A 21,310-nucleotide genomic window follows, 5' to 3' on the forward strand; every position below is an offset into this window, starting at 1 on the left:
GGCCGGAGAGACACGGTGCAGACCATGCACACACTCCCTTGAACTGAGGCGGTCCCTGGTCAAAGGCCCGGGCAGAAACGCTCCCATCACATACACCAACCACCTGGGTGCTCAGCACAACCTGCACAGCAACCAACAAGAACAAATGAACACAATACAGCACACTACGATACATCACGTTAGTCTTATGCAAGCTTGCTCCTCAAGCCCATGCTCGCCCTTGAACACGTGTCCTGTCTGCTTCTGTCTCTTCGCTTGCAACTTTTTCCACCCGAAGAAGTCCACGCTCTCTCTCTCTTTTTAAGAATATTCACTTAGTCATGTAGTTTTTGCTCTTTGGACCAAACCTGGTGGTGCTCAGGGGTTACTCCTGACCCATATGGGATGCCAGTGACTGAACCCCAGCTGGCTGTGTGCAAGGCAAGGCCCTCGCCTGCTGTACTATCCTCCGGCCCTCATGTTCTCTCTCGTACACGTATCTCCTCTCTTTCTTTCCCCCAACATCTTTCAAAGTAAGTTTTGCTGGGGGTATGGTGCCGCCAGCAGGTCAATCTGTACCTGTGAGGCGAGTGCATCAGCAGCCTCATGGCGCCTTCAGACTTCCAGATACCCCAAAATTGATGCTGTGCCTTTGGCCAGACCCCAAAAACTTGGGGCAAACTTTACCAAGAAAGTAAATGGCCAAAAGTTAGGTATGTGGGAGACATACCCACAAACCACCTCCGGCTTAGCTATATAATTGGAGGCAAGGCCTCTCTGGTTCCTGATTGAACTGCTTAACGGCCATGATCCCTGAGACTCAGAAACAAATCTTGAAACCCAGCGTCTTTTGGTAGAAATGCATCCGGACCGCGCAGTAGGTTGCTGTCGCCGGGCCACCCCGGGGGGAAAGGGTGCTGTCCCTCCGCCTGCTCCCCCTCGGTGGCTTGGTGGCCGCCATCCACCAGAGGCCATTGGACAGTCAGGTTTGGGCCCACAGTGACGAGACAGGCAGCACCTCACGGGATGGGGGTGGAGCCGGCCCTCTCCTCCCCATCCCAACAAGACCGCAAGTCACCGCCCACGAATGGCCTCTCTGGCTCCTGACCAAGCTGCTTAATGGTCATGATCCCAGAGACTCAGGAACAAATCTCAGAACCTAGCAGGTTTTGGCAAGAAATCCCTCCAGATTTAATTGTTGAAATTTTGGAATTTCAAAATTGCACGGCCACTACTGCAGCCACACGACATCATATGTTATTCATAACCAGTAATAGAAAACAAATTGTCTACTGTTGCCTTTTCAGCAGATCTGAGTGTTGAGGTAAAGTCCCAAATAAAAATGGTGGGTGTGGTGTCAAAATGTTGAGTGTAATCAAAGTATAGAGAGAGTAATGTGGAAATCATATGCCCCACAGGTAGGAGAAGGGTGTGGGATGGGGGTATACTGAGGTTTTTGGTGGTGGAGAATGGGCCCTGGTGAAGGTACGGGTGTTTCATTGTGTGACTGAGACTTAAACCTGAAAGCTTTGTAACTGCTCCACGGTGATTCAATAGATAAAATTATAAAAAGTGGGGGAAAAAAGGTGAAGTTCATGCATAATTCAATCAGCCTAATCAGTGGCTAAATAAATAGCAGTACTCCTACATTTAAAAAAAAAAAGTTAGTTTTGTTCAATGAAAACTGTCCTGCTTCACTAAAGAATCACTTAATCACTTAACTTCCCGTTAGTCGTCGATTTGCTCGAGCGGGCGCCAGTAACGTCTCCATTTGTCCCTGTCGCGTGCTAGTGTAGCCCAATGGCATCTCTTCGCTCCGGGAACATGAAGGGCCTCAAACCGATCGTTCATGATCTTGATGAAGAAGTCTGACCATCTGGAAGGTGGGTGGCCACGCGGTCTTTTGACATCCCGTGGAATCCAGTCCGTAACGGCTCTAGTCCAGCGGTCGTCTTTAAATCTCGTTACGTGACCAGCCCATCTGATTTTCGACACCTTGGCAAATGAGACAGCGTCCCTGATTCTTGATCGTCGACGGATGTCGGAACTCCGGATTCGTTCTCTCATTTGAGTGAGACGTGATATTCCAAGCATAGCTCTTTCTATTCTTCTTTGGGAGACCCGAATAGCGTTCTCATCCTGTTTGCGTAGGGCCCAGGTCTCTGAGGCATATGTTAATGCAGGAAGAACAGTGGAATCAAAGAGATGTGCCCGGAGCCGGAGGTTCTTCGTCCTCTTAGCTATTTCTTCGACGTTCTTGAAGGTGTTCCAAGCCGCTCTCTTCCTCCTGCGCAGCTCAGGTGGACTCCAGGCTCACTAAAGAAATTAATTAAAATTTACACGGGCCTATGAAAGACTTTCTTTTCAAGCTGCCTATGCAGAGCTCCGAGGGTGCAAGGGATACTTAGTCCAGAGCTACATGGGCCTAACAGTACCGGGGCTGCCAGGGGTCCTGAGTACCATGTGGTACCAGGAATCAGACCCTGGGCCTCCACCTGCAGTGCATGCACTCCCAGCCATTTCCCCATCACCAAGCCTTTCCTTTCTACAACCGCACCCAGAGATGCTGAGAAGGTCGTATGCAGTGCCAGGGACGGAACCAAGGCCAGCTACAGGCAAGGTGAGCACTTAGCCCAAGTCCACTCTCTACAGCCCCGAGATTCTTTTTTTTTTTTTTTGGGTCACACCCGGCGATGCACAGGGGTTACTCCTGGCTCTGCACTCAGGAATTACGCCTGGCAGTGCTCAGGGGACCATATGGGATGCTGGGAATTGAACCCGGGTCAGCTGCATGCAAGGCAAACGCACTACTTGCTGTGCTATCTCTCCAGCCACAGTCCCAAGATTCTTAAACAAAGTCGAAGACACCTAATGATATCTTTCAGTTTTGCATATTGTTACATCCTGGGTCATATTTTAATTCATGTTGTTTTGATTTATGGTTCAGCTGCATGAGTTTTAGACAATTTACTAATCAACATTATCAACAAAATTTCGTGGTTTTTATGGGTTTTGTTTTGGAGCGACACCTGGCAATGGTCAGGGTTGCTCCTGGCTCTGCACTCCCAACACTCCTCAGGGACCCTATGGGTGTTGGGGATCGATGCCAGGGATCGAACCTGGCTTAGCCACATGCAAGGCAAGAGCCACACCCGCTGGACTATCTCTCTGGCCCAAATTTTCATGGATTTTTTTTTCAACTTTGTCAATTTGGCTTTATTTAAAAGGTTATGTGGTGGCCACTGCTGGAGCCTGGGTCCTCTGCACAGAGACTCTGGTATGGGTCTTCACCAGGTGGTCCGTGAATTCCTGATACGGGCTCTTGGTGAATACGGTCTCCTTCCAGAGGTCTGGAGTCAGATGGCTGTAGGTCTTGGAGATGGCATCAAACGTGGCCTTGGCAAAGTTGCCCAGGGTGGCAGTGCAGCCCCTGGCTGAGGTGTAGTAGTCGTCAATCCCAGCCGTCATCAGCAACTTCTTGGGCACTGGTGCGGACACGATGCCAGTGCCCCTGGGCGCAGGGATGAGGCGCAGCAGCACTGATCCACAGCGGCCTGCCACCTTGCAGGGGACGGTGTGGCATGTGCCAATCTTGTTCCCCCGGTAGCCTCGCCGCACGGGCACGATGGAGAGCTTGGCCAGGATGATGCCCCCCGAATGGCAGTGGCCACCTCCTTGGAGCACTTCACCCCAGACCCACGTGTCCGTTATAGTCCCCGATGGCGACGAAGGCCTGTAGTGACAAGGGGTGACTCGCACCCGCCCGATGACCCAACCACTCTGAACGGTAGCTGTCGGGCCCCCGAGGGAGAGGCGGCCACGGGGCGGCCGGCCCGGGCCTCGGGGTCCCCTTTTCATGGATTTTTAAGAAAATATGTTTATTAGATTCTTACATTAAGATAACTTTATGACACTTATTTTCATCTACCAGTCTAAGCGTAACTGAAAAACTGAAATCCCAAGGTGGAGAGAGCAGGGGGAAGACACTCGTGCATGCAGCCAACCCACTTCGCTCCACATCTGGTTCCCGAGCACCAACACAGAGTCACTCCTGCGCACAGCTGGGTGGGCCCAGGCCTCCCAACTCCTTCCCCACCAATAAATAAAATCCCATTTTACCTTCAGCTGGTTATCTGACAAAAATTTATTGTTCGAGTCTGAGAGGAAGAAAAGGGCTAAAGGCCTGCTCTGCATGCAAAATCCAATCATTCGTCACACTTGATCCCTATGCACTACTGGAAGCAAAACCCCAAGCACAGAGCCCGGAGCACCCCCTGAGCACCGAAGTGCGGACCCAAACTTCTCCCCCAATAAATGTATAAAAAGAAAAATTATTAAAAATGTTTTACTCATCAATGGCCAAGATCCAGAGACTATGAAACAAAGCTCCCGGGAGAGAGCGACACAGTTTTTCCTGAAGAGCCCGGCCTCTTGGAGAGCCTGGCAAGCTACCGAGAGTATCCCACCTGCACGGCAGAGCCTGGCAAGTTACCCGTGGCATATTCAATATGCCAAAAACAGTAACAATAACAGGCCTCACTCCGCTGACCCTGAAAGAATCTTCAATATGGCAGCACTGGGAAAGACGAGTAAGGAGAGGCTGCTAAAATCTCAGGGTTGGGACGAATGGGGACGTTACTGGCGCCCACTCAAGTAAATCGACAAACAATGGGATGACAGTGATACAGTGATTAAAAAACTGTTCATCTTCACGAAGTAAAAACAACTCTGAGGAACTGCAGATAGCAGAAGAGCACCTGCTTTGCAAGCGTGAGGTCGTGTAAACCTGGGCACTGCCCCCTGGACTGAGTACAGCTGAGGGCGCGGCCATCTGGGATTCCTGGTTCCACAAGAGTGTGCGATCCCTCAGCAACTGCAGCCAAACATACACAAGCACCATAGGGAAAGTGTGCGATCCTGGTCATCACAACAATAAGAAGGGGAGAGCGTGCAAGAGGAACAGAGAGAAAGAGCAAGTCAAGTGTCACGATCTTGTGCAGGGGTCTCCCAGGCAGAGTGAAGCCCAGGGCCCCTCCCGGGTTCTAGGCTGGCCGGGCTGGCACGTCAGTGTGATGACATGGGGAGGCGGTGCTACTCAGGCCCTGTGGCAACAGTCATGACACAGGCCCTTCAGGCAGTGCCCGGGGGGGCCCAGGGCTGCAGCCACAGAGGGCAGGGACCATGTGGGGCAGTCGTCAAAGGCAAACGCACCATAACCCCCTATTCCTCGCCCCACCCCAGGAGGAAAGCTTGACTAAAACGTCATTCTCTGAACTCTGGGCATGAGGCTGTGGGAACGCATATGGTTTCCACCTGTGAGATCCTGCGCTTTATCCCCAGTACTGAAAAAAATAGAAATAAAGTCACGGTCCCAGTCACGGTCCTCCCGTTGCTCATCGATTTGCTCAAGAGGGCCCAGTAACATCTCCATCGTGAGACTTGTTGTTACTGTATTTGGCATATCGAATACATCACAGGGAGCCTGCCAGGCTTTTCCGTGCGGGCGAGATACTCTGGGTAGTTTGCCGGGCTCTCCAAGAGGGGCGGAGGAATCGAACCCAGCTCGGCTGGGCTGGCTGTGCACAAGGCAAACGCCCTACTGCTGTGCTATCGCTCCAGCCCAGAAATAAATAAAATGTAAAATATGAAATAATTAAAATGCCATTTTGTTTTAAAGTGGAAACAGAACTATCTGGCACATACCATAAAATGCACGCTTCTACCCCAATGATAAATACAAAACTCTGGCATTTTTAGCTAAAGTAAAATAGAAGGTGGTTGAATAAGGTCAAGAAAGTTACCTTGGAAACGTAACAAAAGGAAAACTGGACGGTTCTACCTCTCCTCCTGCTGTACATTAGAGCTGAAAGCCTACACATGTAAGGTCTCCACAAGAAGGTGGACACGAAACTCACCAAACGAAGAATCCAGTGGCGGTTCAGTCCCCGGCGCTGCCACAGGCACGAGAGCAAGCCTGGCAGCCCTGCGACCTGTCACCCCCATAACACACAGCCGGAAAATGCAAGCACCCCTGCGAGCAGCACTGCAGCCACTAAGAGATGAGAAAGCATCACCACCAGGAATCTCAGCCCCAGGAAGCCCCTGAGCGAGCGAGCAAGCACCAAGCTAAAAACCGTGCGACTGCACGGGGACGGCAGCAACCACAAAGGGCACTCAGCGAAGGGCAAGAAGTGGCCACGCACAGACCACTCTAGAGGTGTGTCCTGGCACAAGTCCGAACACAGGACCGGAGCGACAGCACGAGGCTTCCCGGATGTGCCAACCAGGTTCACTCCCCAGCCCCGCACAGTCCCCAAGTGTCTCTGGATGCAGCACCATGGCGCCCCTTCACAGGAACACCCAGCCTGGCTGGCCAAGAATCACCAGGAGGGGCCCTCAGGTGTCCTGAGCACTGCTACCAAGTCCTAAGTCCTAGTTCCTCAGAATGTGATCTTCTTTGGAGACAGACTCGGTAAGAGGTAAGACGAGTCTGAACTGCTGTCTTCTAAGAGGAGATTCGGACCCAGACCCAGAGGGCAACGTGTGAGGGAGAAGACGGTCACCTGCACGTGGCCAAGCCCAGTCGGAGCCCGAGCACTGCCAGGAATGCTTAGAAAGATGCTGAAAGGCTATTTTAGTGCCTTTCCCCCGCATTTAAATCTCGTACTCGAAAGTCTCTGCAAGACGCGCTCGGCTGCCCTACTTTCCACAGTGGTGTAAGTGTTTGTCAAGGGCCAATCCTGAGCACTGGGCTGGCACTGGGACAGGAGGGCAGGCGACTAGACCGGGTTCGCCGTGCCAGATTCCAGTCCCGCGAGGGGATATGAAGCTACTCTAGTGTATCTGCGTAAACAGTAGGAGCGCACTGGAGCATCAACAGGGATGCTGAGTACTCTGCGAGCTGAGCCAAGGAGGGTAAGAGGTACGAAGGAGAAACAGTTAACCAAGCAGACGGTCAGGGTTGCACGGCATGGCAAGCACCACTTCTGTGAAGTCTGTGCCCCAAGAGGTGAGTTCTCAGTGCTGCTGAGGTGGAATTGTGGCGGTGGCCTCAGATGGACTTTGGGATAAGGTGACACCAACTGATGCACTCACATAAAGAGACTGGCATTTTTAAAACTAAGGTGTACGACTGATCACCCCGAGTGCCCTCAGACTCTTCCCTGTGGGCCCATCTATGGCCAAGCTGCGGTATGTGCTCCAGGTGGCCGGTCTCTTCTCTCCGCCCTTCCTGCACAGATGCAGACACTGCAGGCTCCCGGCAAGCCCGGCTCCACCCTGCACCCCTGTTTAGATACCCTCTCTGAGCCTATCAAAATTCAACCCTTCCTTTACAGTCCAAATGTTCTTTTGCAAAATTACCTATATTCAGTCATATCATACACACTTCTATTACTGACATTGATCTCTCTGCCCAGCTAGTTAAGAAAGTCCTACAATGTAAGAAATAGTATTTTATTTCCTCTGCCCCTCTCGAGAGCCCAGCAAGCTACCGAGAGTATCTTGCCAGCACGGCAAAGCCTGGCAAGCTACCCGTGACATATTCAATGTGCCAAACACAGTAACAACAAGTCTCACGATGGAGATGTTACTGGGCCCGCTTGAGCAAATTGATGAACAACAGGAGGACAGTGCTACAATATATATTCTATGTATGGCCTGATATGTAAGGGTTTTGTACATAGAAAAGCACGATCATGTTTCTGTCTTCATGAAGTTATCAGAAAGGTGGAAAAGAGGTATCGCATAACACATATCAAACAAAATACAGTAATGTCTGAGGATGGAAAATCCTCAACTTGTTAATGATGATAGATTTAACAGCAGGAATCATTATTTCAGATGGCTACAGTAAGGGTCAATTGACATAACACGCCACATTCTACAAAGAGCATTGATAAAATCCTGTTCTTGTGTAATGTAACTTTTAATTACTCAATCCTCACTGCAGAGCTAATTAAGGCCCAGAATCACCACTTTGCATTTGGTAAACATGCAACTGTACGCACTTGGAAAGAGCAACAGAGCCGAATACTTACCATTTCCCCTCCACACTTCCGCTAAATGGCAACCGCCTTCTCCAGGTTCCTTGCAGAATTCCACAACATCTCGACATGTTGTTTCTGGTGTTATAGGAACTTCCGTTAAAATCTGCTCATTGTTGCTCAAGAACACGGTTAAAATCATCTGTAAAAGAGAAGTTTCGAATAGGGTCATGACCAAAAAAAGACTGATCTGCATATTTAAAGTGCTGATTTCACCTCCCCATTCCTTCACCTGTGGCCAAAATACCTACAAGATTAATTTTCAGAGGCTGGAGCAATAGTACAGTGGGCAGACATCCCTTATGGTTCCCCAAACACCACCAGGAGTAATTGCCAGGAGTAACCACTGAGCATGGCAGGGTATGGGTCCCCCCAACAGAAAAAAAATATTAATTTTTAGAACTAGATAAGCTTACTCTGAAGGATAGGCAGAAAAAATAGATGTATGATAAGACAGGAAAATTCGGAAAAACTATTTCTGGAGTCTTTCCTGGAGGAAAGACTATTAGAAAAGAAAAAGAAAAAGTCTTTCCTGGAGGAAATTCTATTAGGAAAGAACACTACAAGATAGTATAAAACCTCAAAACAACATGGCACTAGATGTTCAACGGGACAAATTCTGATGTCCCGAACAGAAAACAGCAAACAACAGAGGAGGTAACTCAAAACTGAGAGAAAAGACTAGCCAATGAACAAGGTTGGAGGAATCAAAATGCCCAACTAGACAGAAAAAACAATCAAACTGCATACAGACTGTACATCATATCCAAGTGTGAGTTGCCACCAGAGCAAATACTTAAATATAAATCTTTTAAAAATATTTACTTTTATAAAGTTGTTCATGATTTATTCCATTTAATATTCCAACACCATCCCCATCACCACTGCACCTTCCTACCACCATTATTTCCAATTTTCCCAACTACCCCTCAAGCCTGTCCCTACAGCAGGCCCCGAATAATTCATTTCATATTGCTTGTTATTATTCACTAAAGATGATCCAAAAATATTTTAGAAGAAAGTGTGTGAGTATTGTTGCATCTCACCATGCATTAAATCCTTGTAGAATAGATTACTAACATGTTACAGGCTAAGCCTATAAATATAAATCTAAATGTATAAAATTCCGAAATTAAAACTGGGTTAAGTTCCTTTTTATAATCCTGAAGTACAGAAGCATTTTCCAACTCTAATTAAGAGTTACAAAATTTTACAAATTTAAAACAAATAGGTGAAATATTTGCAATTCATATTATAATAAAAGGCTATTACTAGGGATCAATATATCAAGCGGTCCTAAAAATTTAATAAAAAGTCCAAAAAGCTAATTTATTTTGTAATACTACCCAAGAAAATGAGTACTGCAGTATAAGAAAATACAAATGTCTCTTAAACATAAAAATGCATTATACTTTGCAAAAATTTAACAAATTGTCCAGCATTATTCAGTCTTTATTTTTTGCGGGGGAAGGAAGGTAACAGGAGTGTACACCCAGCAGAACTCAGGGGTGACTCCTAATTTAGTGCTCAGGGTCACACCAGGTGGTGCCGGAGATCCAGAGTTGTCCCTGCGAAGTGCCTTATCCTCAATACTAGCCCGCCCCAACTGTAGTTTTTTTTTTGTAATTCTACTAACTTAGGGGGCTGGAGCGAGAGCACAGTGGGTAGGGCATTTGCCCTGCACGTGGCCGACCCGGGTTCGATTCCCAGCATCCCATATGGTCCCCCGAGCACTGCCAGGAGTAATACCTGAGTACAGACCCAGAAGTATCCCCTGAGCATCGCTGGGTGTGACCCCCCCAAAAAATTCTACTAACTTAAAAAAATTCTACTTATTACCTTTTTGGGTACTTTTTGTAGATTCTGGATCTGAGTCCATACCCAAGATTGCAGAAAATCCTGGCTCTGCACTCCAAGACCACTCCTGGAGGTGCTCCAAGACCTTATGGGGAACTGGGGATTGAACCCGAGTCAGCCACCTGCAAGGCAAGTTCTGTACTATCTCTCCGACCATCCTAACTACCTTGATCTAAGATCTGAAGAGATCATATTTAATGGAACTAAACAACTCAAATTACAAATTAACTCAAAATTTTCTTTTATTTTGGGGTGGGGAAGGAGAAGAATTTGGGCCACACCCAGCAACGCTCAGGGGTCACTTCAGGCGCTGCACTCAGAAATTACTCTTGGTAGTTCTCAGGGGACATATGGAATGTGATATAAGGTATTAAACTTGGGTTGGCCATATGCAAGGCAAGTGCCCTATCTGCTGTATTATCTCTCTAGTCTCTAAATCAAAGACTTTCAGAATTATAAAATATTTAGGGCTGGAGTGATAGCACAGCAGGTAGGGCGTTTGCCTTGCACACGGCCGACCCGGGTTTGATTCCAGCATCCCATATGGTCCCCTGAGTACTGCCAGGGGTAATTCCTGAGTGCAGAGCCAGGAGTAACCCCTGTGCATCGCCGGGTGTGACCCCAAAAGGCAAAAAAAAAAATTCATTGATCAAAGTCAGAAAATTTACACTTAAAAATTCTTATTTGAGGGACTGGACCTTGCATGAGGTTGACCTGGGTTCAATCCCCAGCATCCCATGTGGTCCCCCGAGCATTGCCAGGAGTAATTTCTGAGTGCAGAGCCAGGAGTTAACCACTGAATATCTCCGATTGTGACCCAAAAAGACAAAGATAAATAAAAATAAATAAAAAATTCTTACTTGAAATTTTTGTTGCCATCTAAGTTTTTAGTTTATGTTAAAATATTTGATGGGGGAGCCAGAGCAACAGTACAGCAGGCAGGGTGTTTGCTTAGCACATAATGACCCGGGTTCGATCCCTTGCACCCCATATATTTCCCCAAGCCTGCCAGGGTGATCCCTGAGCACAAAGCCAAGAATAAACCCTGAGCACTATCGAGTGTGGCGCCAAACCAAAACAAAAAATTAAAAACTAGTGAAGAAGCTGGAGAGATGGTGCAACAGGTAGAGTGTTTGCCTGGCACAATGGTCAACCCACGTTTGAACCCCGGCACCCCATATAGTGCCCTGAGCCCCGCCAGGAGTATCTGCTTTGGGGCCCACCACTAGTAAGCCCTGAGCACTGCCAGATGTGGCCCACAAACCAATCTATCTACGCACGCATACACACAGAGAGGTCTGTTTGTGTGTGTGTGTGGGGGGGGGGGAGTTAGGACACACCCAGCAGTGCTCCAGGCTTATTCCTGGCTCTGGGTTCAGGGGTCATTCCTGGTGGGACTCAGGGCACTGGGGATCAAAGCCAGGTCAGGCACCTACAAGGCAAATGCCTTGTCTATAGTGTTATACCTCTCCAGCCCCCAAATATCCTTTGTCCCTTCAAGTGCCCTAAATTCTGTTTTCGTTCTTTTGGTCGCCCCCAAGTGCTGCTCTGGTGGTCTGAAAGTCCTTCCGAACAACTCAGATGACTGAACCTGGGTGCAGCGAAAAGGTTGGGGGAGGTGGTGCTTCTAACTCTGGGTGCACCTGGAGAAGCTCAAGGGACCAGGCGAGGCTGGGAATCAAAGCAGGGTCGGCAACACGCAAAGCACGCACCCTAACTCCCTGACTAGCCCCTGGGCCTAAATGATCGATCTGGGGGGTAAGCATTTGAAATGGGTGGCCAGGTTTTATGTAACCAAGACAGTTCTGTCTGAACTGACTTTCTCACCACCAATTTCTCCTCACTCCAACACACTCCACTCCACAGAGATTCTTTCACATTTTTTGGTGGCCGGGGGCAAGGAGTTCCAAACAGTGCTCAGGGTGCCTGGGGGCCACTCCCCGGGATTCCTGATTCAATATTAATGTGTTGCTGCTTGAGCCCTGCAGTGCCAGGAGTGCCTTCAGGCCACACCCAGTGTAGCTCTGAGGCCTGCAGGCCGATGTCAGGCAATGCATACAGGGTGACGGGGCACTGTCAAGGCATGCACCTTATCCCTTATACTATTTCTTTTTAAAACACTTTATTATAATACCGTGGATTTGTCTCACAATGGGTTAGAACGATAGCACAGCAGGCAGGGCATTTGCCTTGCACGTGGCCGACCCGGGTTCAACTCCTCCGCCCCTCTCAGAGAGCCCGGCAAGCTACCGAGAGTATCTCGCCCGCACGGCAAAGCCTGGCAAGCTACCCGTGATGTACTCAATATGACAAACATAGTAACAAGTGTCACAATGGAGACGTTACTGGGCCTGTTCAAGCAAACTGATGAACAACGGGAGGACAGGGACAGGGGATTTGCCAAGTCGTTCCTAACAGCTGTTCCAGGTATTAAATGTACCGATATCAGCCCACCACCAGTGTGCCCATTCCTCCACCAATGTCCGCAATTTCTCATCCACTACCCTAGTCTGCCCCCTTGCAGGCACAAATAAATTTATTTCATATTGTTTGTTACAACCATGGAATTATCAAAAACAGATCAATGAGCCAATCTGTGACAACTGTTCTATCTCGCGTTGATGTTACTGAAGCCTGAGGATCTGTGTGGGCTGGTCTGAGCCTCGCTGAGCTGGGTGGTCTCTGCGCAGCTTTCCCAGCAGGTGGAAACCTGGAGTGAGGTGGCCGCGCAGTCAGGGCCTCTGGATCTGGAGCAATTTGGTGACGTGGAGTTTAACAGCTCCGTCGCGGAGCAGGGCCTCTACGCCAGAGGGTGCTGGCTGTGGCTGCTGGGCCTCCAGGCAGGAAGGGACGTCTTCACCCCATTCCAAGAAGGCCCCAGGGTTCTCGACCCAGACCAGTCCACCAGGGAGGATTCGGCGGAACCGTGTTCCTTTGGCGACATGGTGCTGGGCCTTCTCTGCTGGCATGATGGCAGGCAGGGGACGAGTGCATATACCATTTCCAATGCCAAGAGTTCACGCTCTAAATGAGGTTGGGCTGGGAATGTAGCTCAGTGGCAGAGCACCTGCCTTCCAAGCGTGCGGCCCTGGGTTCAATCTGGCCACCACAGGGTCCCTGGAAGACCTCTGGAGTCAATCCTGAGCAAAGAGCCAGGAGCAGTCCCCGGCGCAGCAGGATGGCCTCAGATCCGAACAACTCAACAGAAAAGAAAATGAAGTGAAGTCACTCCCTGCTGAAACTGTTCAGGAGCGCCACACTGCTCCAGCCGCCCTCCCCACAACACTGTCTGGGCCATAAACAGGAAACAAGTTTAAGAGCAGTGCGTCTACTGCTGTAATGCTCACGTGTTTCTTTTTTCTACCACCCAAGAGAATTTGGTGACACTTGGATTTCCACAGAACCCCTTGAGAAAGTCTGGCTTGCAGGATAAACTGTGTACTGCTCAGAACCTTCCCGGGCTTCCCAGCCTAGTCTCGCACACACGGCACCCGGCTCCCCAAGCTCCGGGCGAGCTCTCCCCAGACCGTCCCTCTGTGCGCTGTTCACTGCAGACTCTACCCATCTTCCACACAGCTCACACCCGCCAGTCTGCAAACCGCCCCTCACCACAGCTCAGAACCATGCAGGCGCCACGGTCCTTCCAATGACTCCTGTAAAAATATTTTATTACATCACAGCACCCACTCTCCCCTCACCCCGCCCCTCAGGGCAGTTCACTTGGGTGAGGCTCTATGATGACAAAATATAAAGCTCCACCATACCCAGAACTGAAAAAACAGGCACGAAATCTAAGAAAGTATGTCCAGTGTATCTTTATCTGAACTTGGGGTACGTGGCTTCTTCACAGGGCTCTCTGTCTCACAGTTCCCAAATAGAACTGTTTCACTGCCCCGCACCAAAGCATTTTCCTTCAATTCCCCTTGAATGTCAAAACCACATTTCTACTTTGTAATGAGCTGAACAAGTTTATTTCTACTCACTAAACCACATAAGGTTATTTTGAAAATGGGGTCTTGGGGCCGGGATTTCTCATCTGTAAGACCCCAAATTCATATACAAGGCCCCAAATTCAATCCCTAGCACTGCACGGCCCCCCACACACCGCGGGGCCCTAGCACTGAGCTGTCTGACCTAGTTCGCCCGGTACTCAGTGACTCTGCTGGGAGCCAACTCCCTTTATATACTGAAATAAATATCCTTGTATCTACCAAACTCAGAGGAGAGTTACCTACTTCCTGATCCAGTGCAGACAAGTACAGAACAGAGGAGCCTTAAATGCTGCTTCACCAGTACTTGGATATATTCTATTCTTGTTTATGCATTTATTTTACACTCCGAATAGTTAAGTATTTCCCTGTGTGATAGTCTATGCAACCCAAATCATTTTCCACGCCAGCCGAGCTCAGGGCGTATTCTTGGCTCCGTGTTTAGGGATCGCCCTGGTGAGGCCTGGAGAACCCTAAGTGGCGCAAAGCAAAGTCCCTACCTAACTATCTTTCAGGTCCCTGAAAATACTTTCTTCTTCTATTTACGACCTTCCCTTGCAAGTTCACTGATAACCAGCAGATCTCGGTCTATTTCTATTCTCTTTGCTTCTCCCTCGTGTGCTCCACAAGCCCTTCTGAAGCCCGGGACTCCAACAGAACCAGTGACCGGACTGCTCACTTTCGCCCTGGACATAGAGAATCTTGTGAGCCTTGCCTACTCCCTGAGACCTGATACTATGTATGGACACTGAGTTACGAAGACTTTCAGATTATAAAAAGTTCAGTCAGATAAGAGAAAGCAAAAAGACAGCTGACACAGAGTATCTATTATGTTCGTACTGTATCTAAGGTAACACAGTTACAGCAACATTCATGTCTGTGTCTTAGAATACAGGTACTGCACCATCACCACTAAAACGTCAAAGATCCTCCCTCACTGTGAACATCTATGTATTTTTATTTTTTTTTACAGTTTATGTAATACGGTAAACATTTATTATTAATTTAGGGAGAGTTGGGGCCATATCCAGCACTGTTCAAGTCTTACTCCCGGTGAGACTCAGGGGGACTTAAAGAGGGTTGAAGACTGGACCAGGGCAGGCCATGTGCGAGGCAAATGCCCAAACCCATCTCTCTGATGCTGAACATTGATTTTTGAAACCTAAGAATTCCCAGATAACTTTCCCATTGTCAATGAATGTGTGTGTTTGTGTGTGTGTGTGTGTGTGTGTGTGTGTGTGTGTATTTTTTGGGAGGGTCATACCCAGCAGTGCTCAGGCTTTACTCCTCGTAAGTTTGGGGGACCATACAGGTTGCTGGGGATTAAACCAAATCAGTCTCCTGCAAAGCAAGTGCTCTACCTGCTGTACTATTTCTCTGACCCCTGAACTTTAATATCGGTTTATTTTGGAGCTCACAGCTTCCTCTTGGTTCTACACTCAGGGAGTGCTCCTGGCAGGCCTGGGGAACCACTGGGGGTGCCGGGAACTGAACCTGGGTTGGCTACTTGCAAGGCAAACACCCTACCTGCTGTACTATCGCTCTGGCCCTGGAACACTAATTTTTAAGTTCTATTTTATAGTCTTTAGCAAAATCTATCTTTCCTAATGTTAGCAAAATTCATTTACCCTATTCCTTATTATTCAATCAACACAAATCTTATTATTGTCATGAAAGATTTAAAAGCTTTCGGGCATGAAATTGTATGGCAAATACTTCCCTAAAGAATAAATGAAAATTAAAGCTGAAAAGTTATGTGACTGATAATATTATTTTAAAAGACTTTGAGTTTTAAAAAAGAACTAGCTCCCCCAGTGCCTCCTCCTGCCAAGCTGAACTTTGCTCAGTGTGGAAGGAAGAAGAAGGAGAAGAAAGGAGGAGGAGGAGAAGAAAAGAGGAGGAGGAGAAGAAAGGAGGAGGAGAAGAAAGGAGGAGGAGGAGAAGAACAAGAAGAATCTTCAACACAAATACCAGCTTGTACTGATTCGAGAAGCACTGTTTTATACTTTAGCACCTCTGAAACCATAGTATTATAATTGAGTGCACATCACAACCTCATGGCAGTGTTTTTTTCCTTTATGATATTAATAAAACTGAGATGAAATCCAGTAGGTCTGACAGAACTAAAGAATATTCTTCCTCCTTAGAAAGACTTGTTGAAAATAAAAGTTGCAATGAACCAGTCAGGAAAATATGCAAAGACCTTATGTGCTGAAACAGACGTGGTCAGGGTGTTCCAAGGTCTCTGCGTGCCCGTGGGGCAGGAGCCCCGGCTCAGGGGTCGAGCACACGCCTGGCCTGCTTTGATTCCTGGCACCACACCAAACAACAGCTGTTTCCTCTGCCCCAAAATGTCATGCTGACAGGCCCTGCTGTCCTGTTCATCCTTCCCCATCACCTACTAAAGCTAGACATTCTACTCTGACCAGTATCTCCTGACACCGGAGCGTCTCTGCTCTCCCCCGGCAGACGGGGGCTCTCGGGTCGTGGAACAGCGCTCTCACGGTAACCCATCAAGCTTCCTCCCTTACCTCGCCCACCGGAACAGTGTTTGGAGCACAATGGATACCCCATGACCGACTGCCTGACCCTGAAATCATCTAAGTGTCTGAGCTACACATATTTTTCCTTGTTTTAAAATTTTAAACCACCCAGACAAAAATACAAGGCCAGTGAGGACAAGACTTGTGTTCTCTAACTCAGGGTCTTAGTACAAAGATGACAGACGTAGATGACAGACATAAGTGGTGCTAGGTAAACGGGGACAGTGGCAGGGCAGCGGCAGGCACTACACAGCTATGTCTTTCTTCTTTCTTCTCCCTCCTTTCCTTCCTTCTTGAACCTGGGCTGGCCATGTGCGTGGCAAGCGCCCTACCCACTGTACAACTGCTCCAGCCCCATCTCTGGGACATCTTAAGGAGGCACTTACCTTTAGTTACAAGAATCCTAAACTACATAAGGAAAAATTCAGAATCTGCAAGCACTAACAGTTTCTGAAAAATGGTTTTGGTCCAGAGAAATAAAATAGTATCTTCTTTTTCTTCTTTTTGAGTCACACCAGGTAGTACTTAGGGCATCCCCTTGGCTATGGGATCACTCCTGGAGGTGCTCAGGGGACCAAGGACAATGCCAGGGACTGAACCTGGACTGGAAGACTGTAAAGCAAGCCCCCTACCTGCTATACTATCTTTCCAGTCTCATCAAATAGTTGGTTTTTTTTTCAAATTTTAGTCACCATAGTGTGCACCACCATCAATGATAGTTTCATACATACAACATTCTAACAACATACCCCGCCCTCCACTCCCCCATGAGAGCACTGCTTTTTATCATTATTTAAGGCACCCCCAGAACCCCCTTCCGTCCTATCTCCCCATCACGCCAAGCTCAACTCTGTAGATGGGTTCAGATTCTGTTGCTTTGAGCCACTTGTAATTTCTCACTATGCTTCTCATATGTCCCACAGAGAGCAGTCGCTCTGGGTCTGCCCTCTTCTGGCTCCAATTCCATCCATGGAGTCGCAAATCCATCAGACTGTTTTTCAAAAACACTTTTTCTTCCTGCCAGCAAGACAACTCTAGCCTTGGATTTGTTATCTTGAGATCTCTTCATTCAGTTACCAACATGGTTATATTATCAAAGCAAAGCCAAAATTAAGGACATGTAAGTAATGAAAAAATAGAAACTATCAATAAATAATGTACCATCAACTCATCACTCTGTATATAATAAAATTATAAGATGTTATGCCAAGTATACCAATAAAGCAGGAAAAACTAGCTCTAACGAAACAAAAAAGAAATTATCCTGTCATCAAAACACACAATAACAAACACGGACAAGGATATAGAAAAACCGAAACTCTAAGACACTGGTGGTGAAAATATAAAATGTTACTATTTTATCATTTTGAAAAACTACTCAGAAGTTTCTTTATACGTAAAACATGAGTCTACCTTTACCTTAGAAATACCCACACATACACACACATACAGTCTCATAGCCACATTAACCACAATAGCCATAAGTTTAAGAGGAAACAAATTATTTTCTAGAGGAAAAAGACCTCAAGGGATAGTAAAATAATTGAGAAATAAAATAATTAAAAAGATACCATATTTGGGGCTGGAGTGATAGCACAGCGGGAAGGGCGTTTGCCCTGCATGCGGCCGACCCAGGTTCGATTCCCAGCATCCTATATGGTCCCCTGAGCACCGCCAGGGGTAATTCCTGAGTGCAGAGCCAGGAGGAACAGAAGGCGTAGTCTGACCCTCACGCCCCTGGTACTGCCCTGGCCCGACCGCCACCACCTCTCAAACTGGATATCCATAAGAAAAGCCAAACTGGTCTCTCACTCGTGTCCTTCAGATACTTCACTCAGCATCACGCAGGGTTTCCTACTCCTTGGGATAAATCCCGTCGACCACGCTGCAGTGAGCTACACGGCACACACACTGCCCTAACCTTATCCCCCATGGTCTGCCCTTCATTCCTCAGCTCCACCTGGCATTTGCTGTTCTTGCAGCAGAAGTCATCCCTGCCCCGGTCTTCGCATGGAGAGTTCCCTGGCAGCTGGTGAGCACTTTCCTGGGACTCCACCTGCACCATGCTGTATTACTTTCCTCTGAGTACTCCCCAACACCTGCACAGTGTTAGATTTTTGCTCGTCTGAAGAGCAGGAATTGGCATTGGCTCACAGCTGTATCACACGTGCCTGGGGCTGGGGCTGGAGAGAGAGAGAGAGATAGTACAGCAGGTGGGGTGCAGCGCCTGCCTTGCACAAGACCAACCCAGGTTCAATGCCCCAACCCCAGTTTTCCATTCCCCTCCATTCCCCGGCATCCCATACGGTTCCCTGGGCACCATCAGGAGTAACCTCTGGGTGAAGAGTCAGAAGTAATCCCTGAGCACTGCTGGATATGGCTCCAAAACCAAAACCAAACCAAAACCAAACAGTCACACAAGTACCTCGAGCAGAGTCCTGCAGAGTAGGCAAATGAAAAGGCCCCCAACTGGATATAACTTTCTGTACAGTCAGTTGAGTCATGAAGATGCTTATATTTTCACCTTCAAGATTCCCATAAAATGAGATGGCTCAGTATTATAGCGAAGTCAGTTTACAACAGAGAGAAAGAAAAATATCTTTTAAAATGTTGAACGGAGAGGCTGGAGAGAGAGTTTAGGAATGGGGTGAGTGCCTTGGATGGGCAAGGCCCTGAGTTTATATCCAGCATGGTATTACCCTCTGAGCAACACCCAGTGCGGCCCCGGAAGCCTCCAAGCAGCACTGAACACTCTGCTCCGATCGCCTGAGTGTCATTAAGCATGGCATCCAGGCCGCCACTGCTCTAGAGGTCCCTCAAAAAATTACTGAAGTGAGAACTGGGAGCTAGCACAGGGTTGCACCTGGCAGGTTCTACTGCAGGCACCACCAGAGTCAGAAGACTTCGCCAGTCAGACTTCGCCAGCTGTAGTCTTGACAGCCTCTGGGCAGGATCTGGTGGGCCTCACAGCCCCCCCCCCCCCAAAGCAGCATCACATTCCTGGCCCACATTCCGAAGGCCCAGTTGGCTGAGTCTTACTGGAGAGGCCCAGGCACTCTTGGTAAGCCTGCCACAGGAGTCCAGCCAGGCGCTTACAGAGTGCCCCGCTAGGGCCTTCCTCTTTACACAAGGGAGCACCACAGGGTGTGTGAATTTTGGAGAAAAGAAGCAACTCCAAAGGAAACAGGACAACAGTGTAGTCTCTCCAAAACCAGAATTTGTAATATTTTGAAAAAGAAACAAAGTGGTCTTTGAAAAGTAATAAAATTTTTTCTAAATAAGCAAGAAGTATAAGATGGCAGAGGTACATTTAACTCTTTTGAAAGGACAGATACATTCAAATATTTGTTCATAAAAAAGACACATTCAAATATTTCATTTGTTCATGAAAAGGATATGAAAATATGCTAAATATTAGTCAATGGAAAATAAGGACTAGGTGGACTACAGCTGTGCATCACTTAACAAGGTCTGTGTTCTAGAAATACAGCCTTAAGTGACCTTTCCCATGTACAAACTCAGAGTGTAATCACACACCCCTTGGTAGTATAGCATACCACACGCAAGCACAGTCTGCTGGGATCACCATGGTAAATACAGTCCCTTCTTAATGAAAATGTCACTGAAAAACACAGGCCTGTATGAATATGCCGAAATTTTATTCAACCATAAGAAGAAAATCTTGCAAGTTTCAGGGCTAGTGAGAAAGTACTAGGGTTAGGGCACAGGCTTTGCATGCACCATGTGGACCCCCGAGCATCACCTGCTGTAGTCCCGGAGGCACCTGAGTACATCAGGTTGATCCCGGTACTCTAAGAGTGGCGCTGGTGCTCCCTGACCCCACAGAGGCAAATTACTGAAGTATCCTTGGGCCCTAGCATTCAACCTGAATGGTTCAGTTGGTTGAGAACTGTTGGGAGGGTCCCAGGTCCCCCAAGTACTGCAACATGAGAAGCCACATGGCCCTCCCAAAGTGTGCAGTTTGCAACAACATCGGTGAGTTATTATGCTAAGTGAGAAATCACATAGAGAAAATGAACGCTGTGAGATGTCATTTATACTTGGAGTCTTAACTGAATGCAAAACCAGAGACTAGACTCATACGTACCAGGAGACAAAACAATTGGGAAAATCTTAAAGGGTACAAACTTATGTCCATACAGAAATAAGTTCTATAGCTCTATGCACAGCAAAGTGATCATAGTCATATAGTATAAACTTCAAGTTTACTAAAACATTATGTGGCAATGGCTCCTACCACAATAAAGAATCACGAGTGATAAGAGGTGTTCACCAACGCTCCAGTAGTAATCTTACTGCACCTATGTAACTTTATCAAATCAACTTTGTATACTCTAAATTTATGTAATGCACCGTAAATAGCTCAATAAAAATACTTGCATTGGACTTCTTAATCAGATCCTCAGTAATCATATTGCTTAGTTCAAATCAGTTCTGTTTTGTTTGGCTTTTGGGCCACACCTGGCTGTGCTCAAGGCTTACTCCTGGCAGAGCTCAAGAGACCATATGCAGTGCCAGGGATTAAACCCAGTCAGCTACATGCAAGGCAAGCACCCTGTCTGGCCCTCAAATCAGTTTTTCTTTGCTTTAATATCACTACATAAATATTTCAGCATTTAAGTAGCCCTTCTCATTAACTGGTATTGACTAAAACTTGGTTTTACATTATTCCACAGGGCACAAAACATACATTCTCATTTCTAATCACCTCACTGATGGACTCCTGTCAGTATTGAAAAGCACATGCATTTTGAGGGAGCCTGTTTAGAAGACCGTGGCAGGACTGGAGAGATGCTCAAAGCCCAGTAGGCCTGCTTTCATGCCCTGGCTCGGCATGATTCCCTGAAAACCGCAAGGAATGACCCTCAAGCACTGA

The 21,310-nt window shown here is 47.6% G+C and overlaps 1 protein-coding gene and 1 pseudogene across 1 annotated transcript in view; both read right to left on the bottom strand.

The window, feature by feature from the left end:
• PPP1R13B (protein phosphatase 1 regulatory subunit 13B) overlaps positions 1-21,310 on the bottom strand; it is a 99,142-nt gene that overhangs the window by 45,140 nt on the left and 32,692 nt on the right. Inside the window, exon 2 of the mRNA XM_056113746.1 lies at positions 8,019-8,166. Within this exon, the coding sequence (XP_055969721.1) occupies positions 8,019-8,166 (148 nt within the window). The remainder of the gene's footprint in view (positions 1-8,018; positions 8,167-21,310) is intronic.
• LOC130023124 (40S ribosomal protein S2-like) lies at positions 3,180-3,999 on the bottom strand (annotated as a pseudogene).

The sequence above is a fragment of the Sorex fumeus genome, unplaced genomic scaffold, assembly GCF_029834395.1.
Source record: "Sorex fumeus unplaced genomic scaffold, SorFum_2.1 ptg000022l, whole genome shotgun sequence".
NCBI classification, from domain to species: domain Eukaryota; kingdom Metazoa; phylum Chordata; class Mammalia; order Eulipotyphla; family Soricidae; genus Sorex; species Sorex fumeus.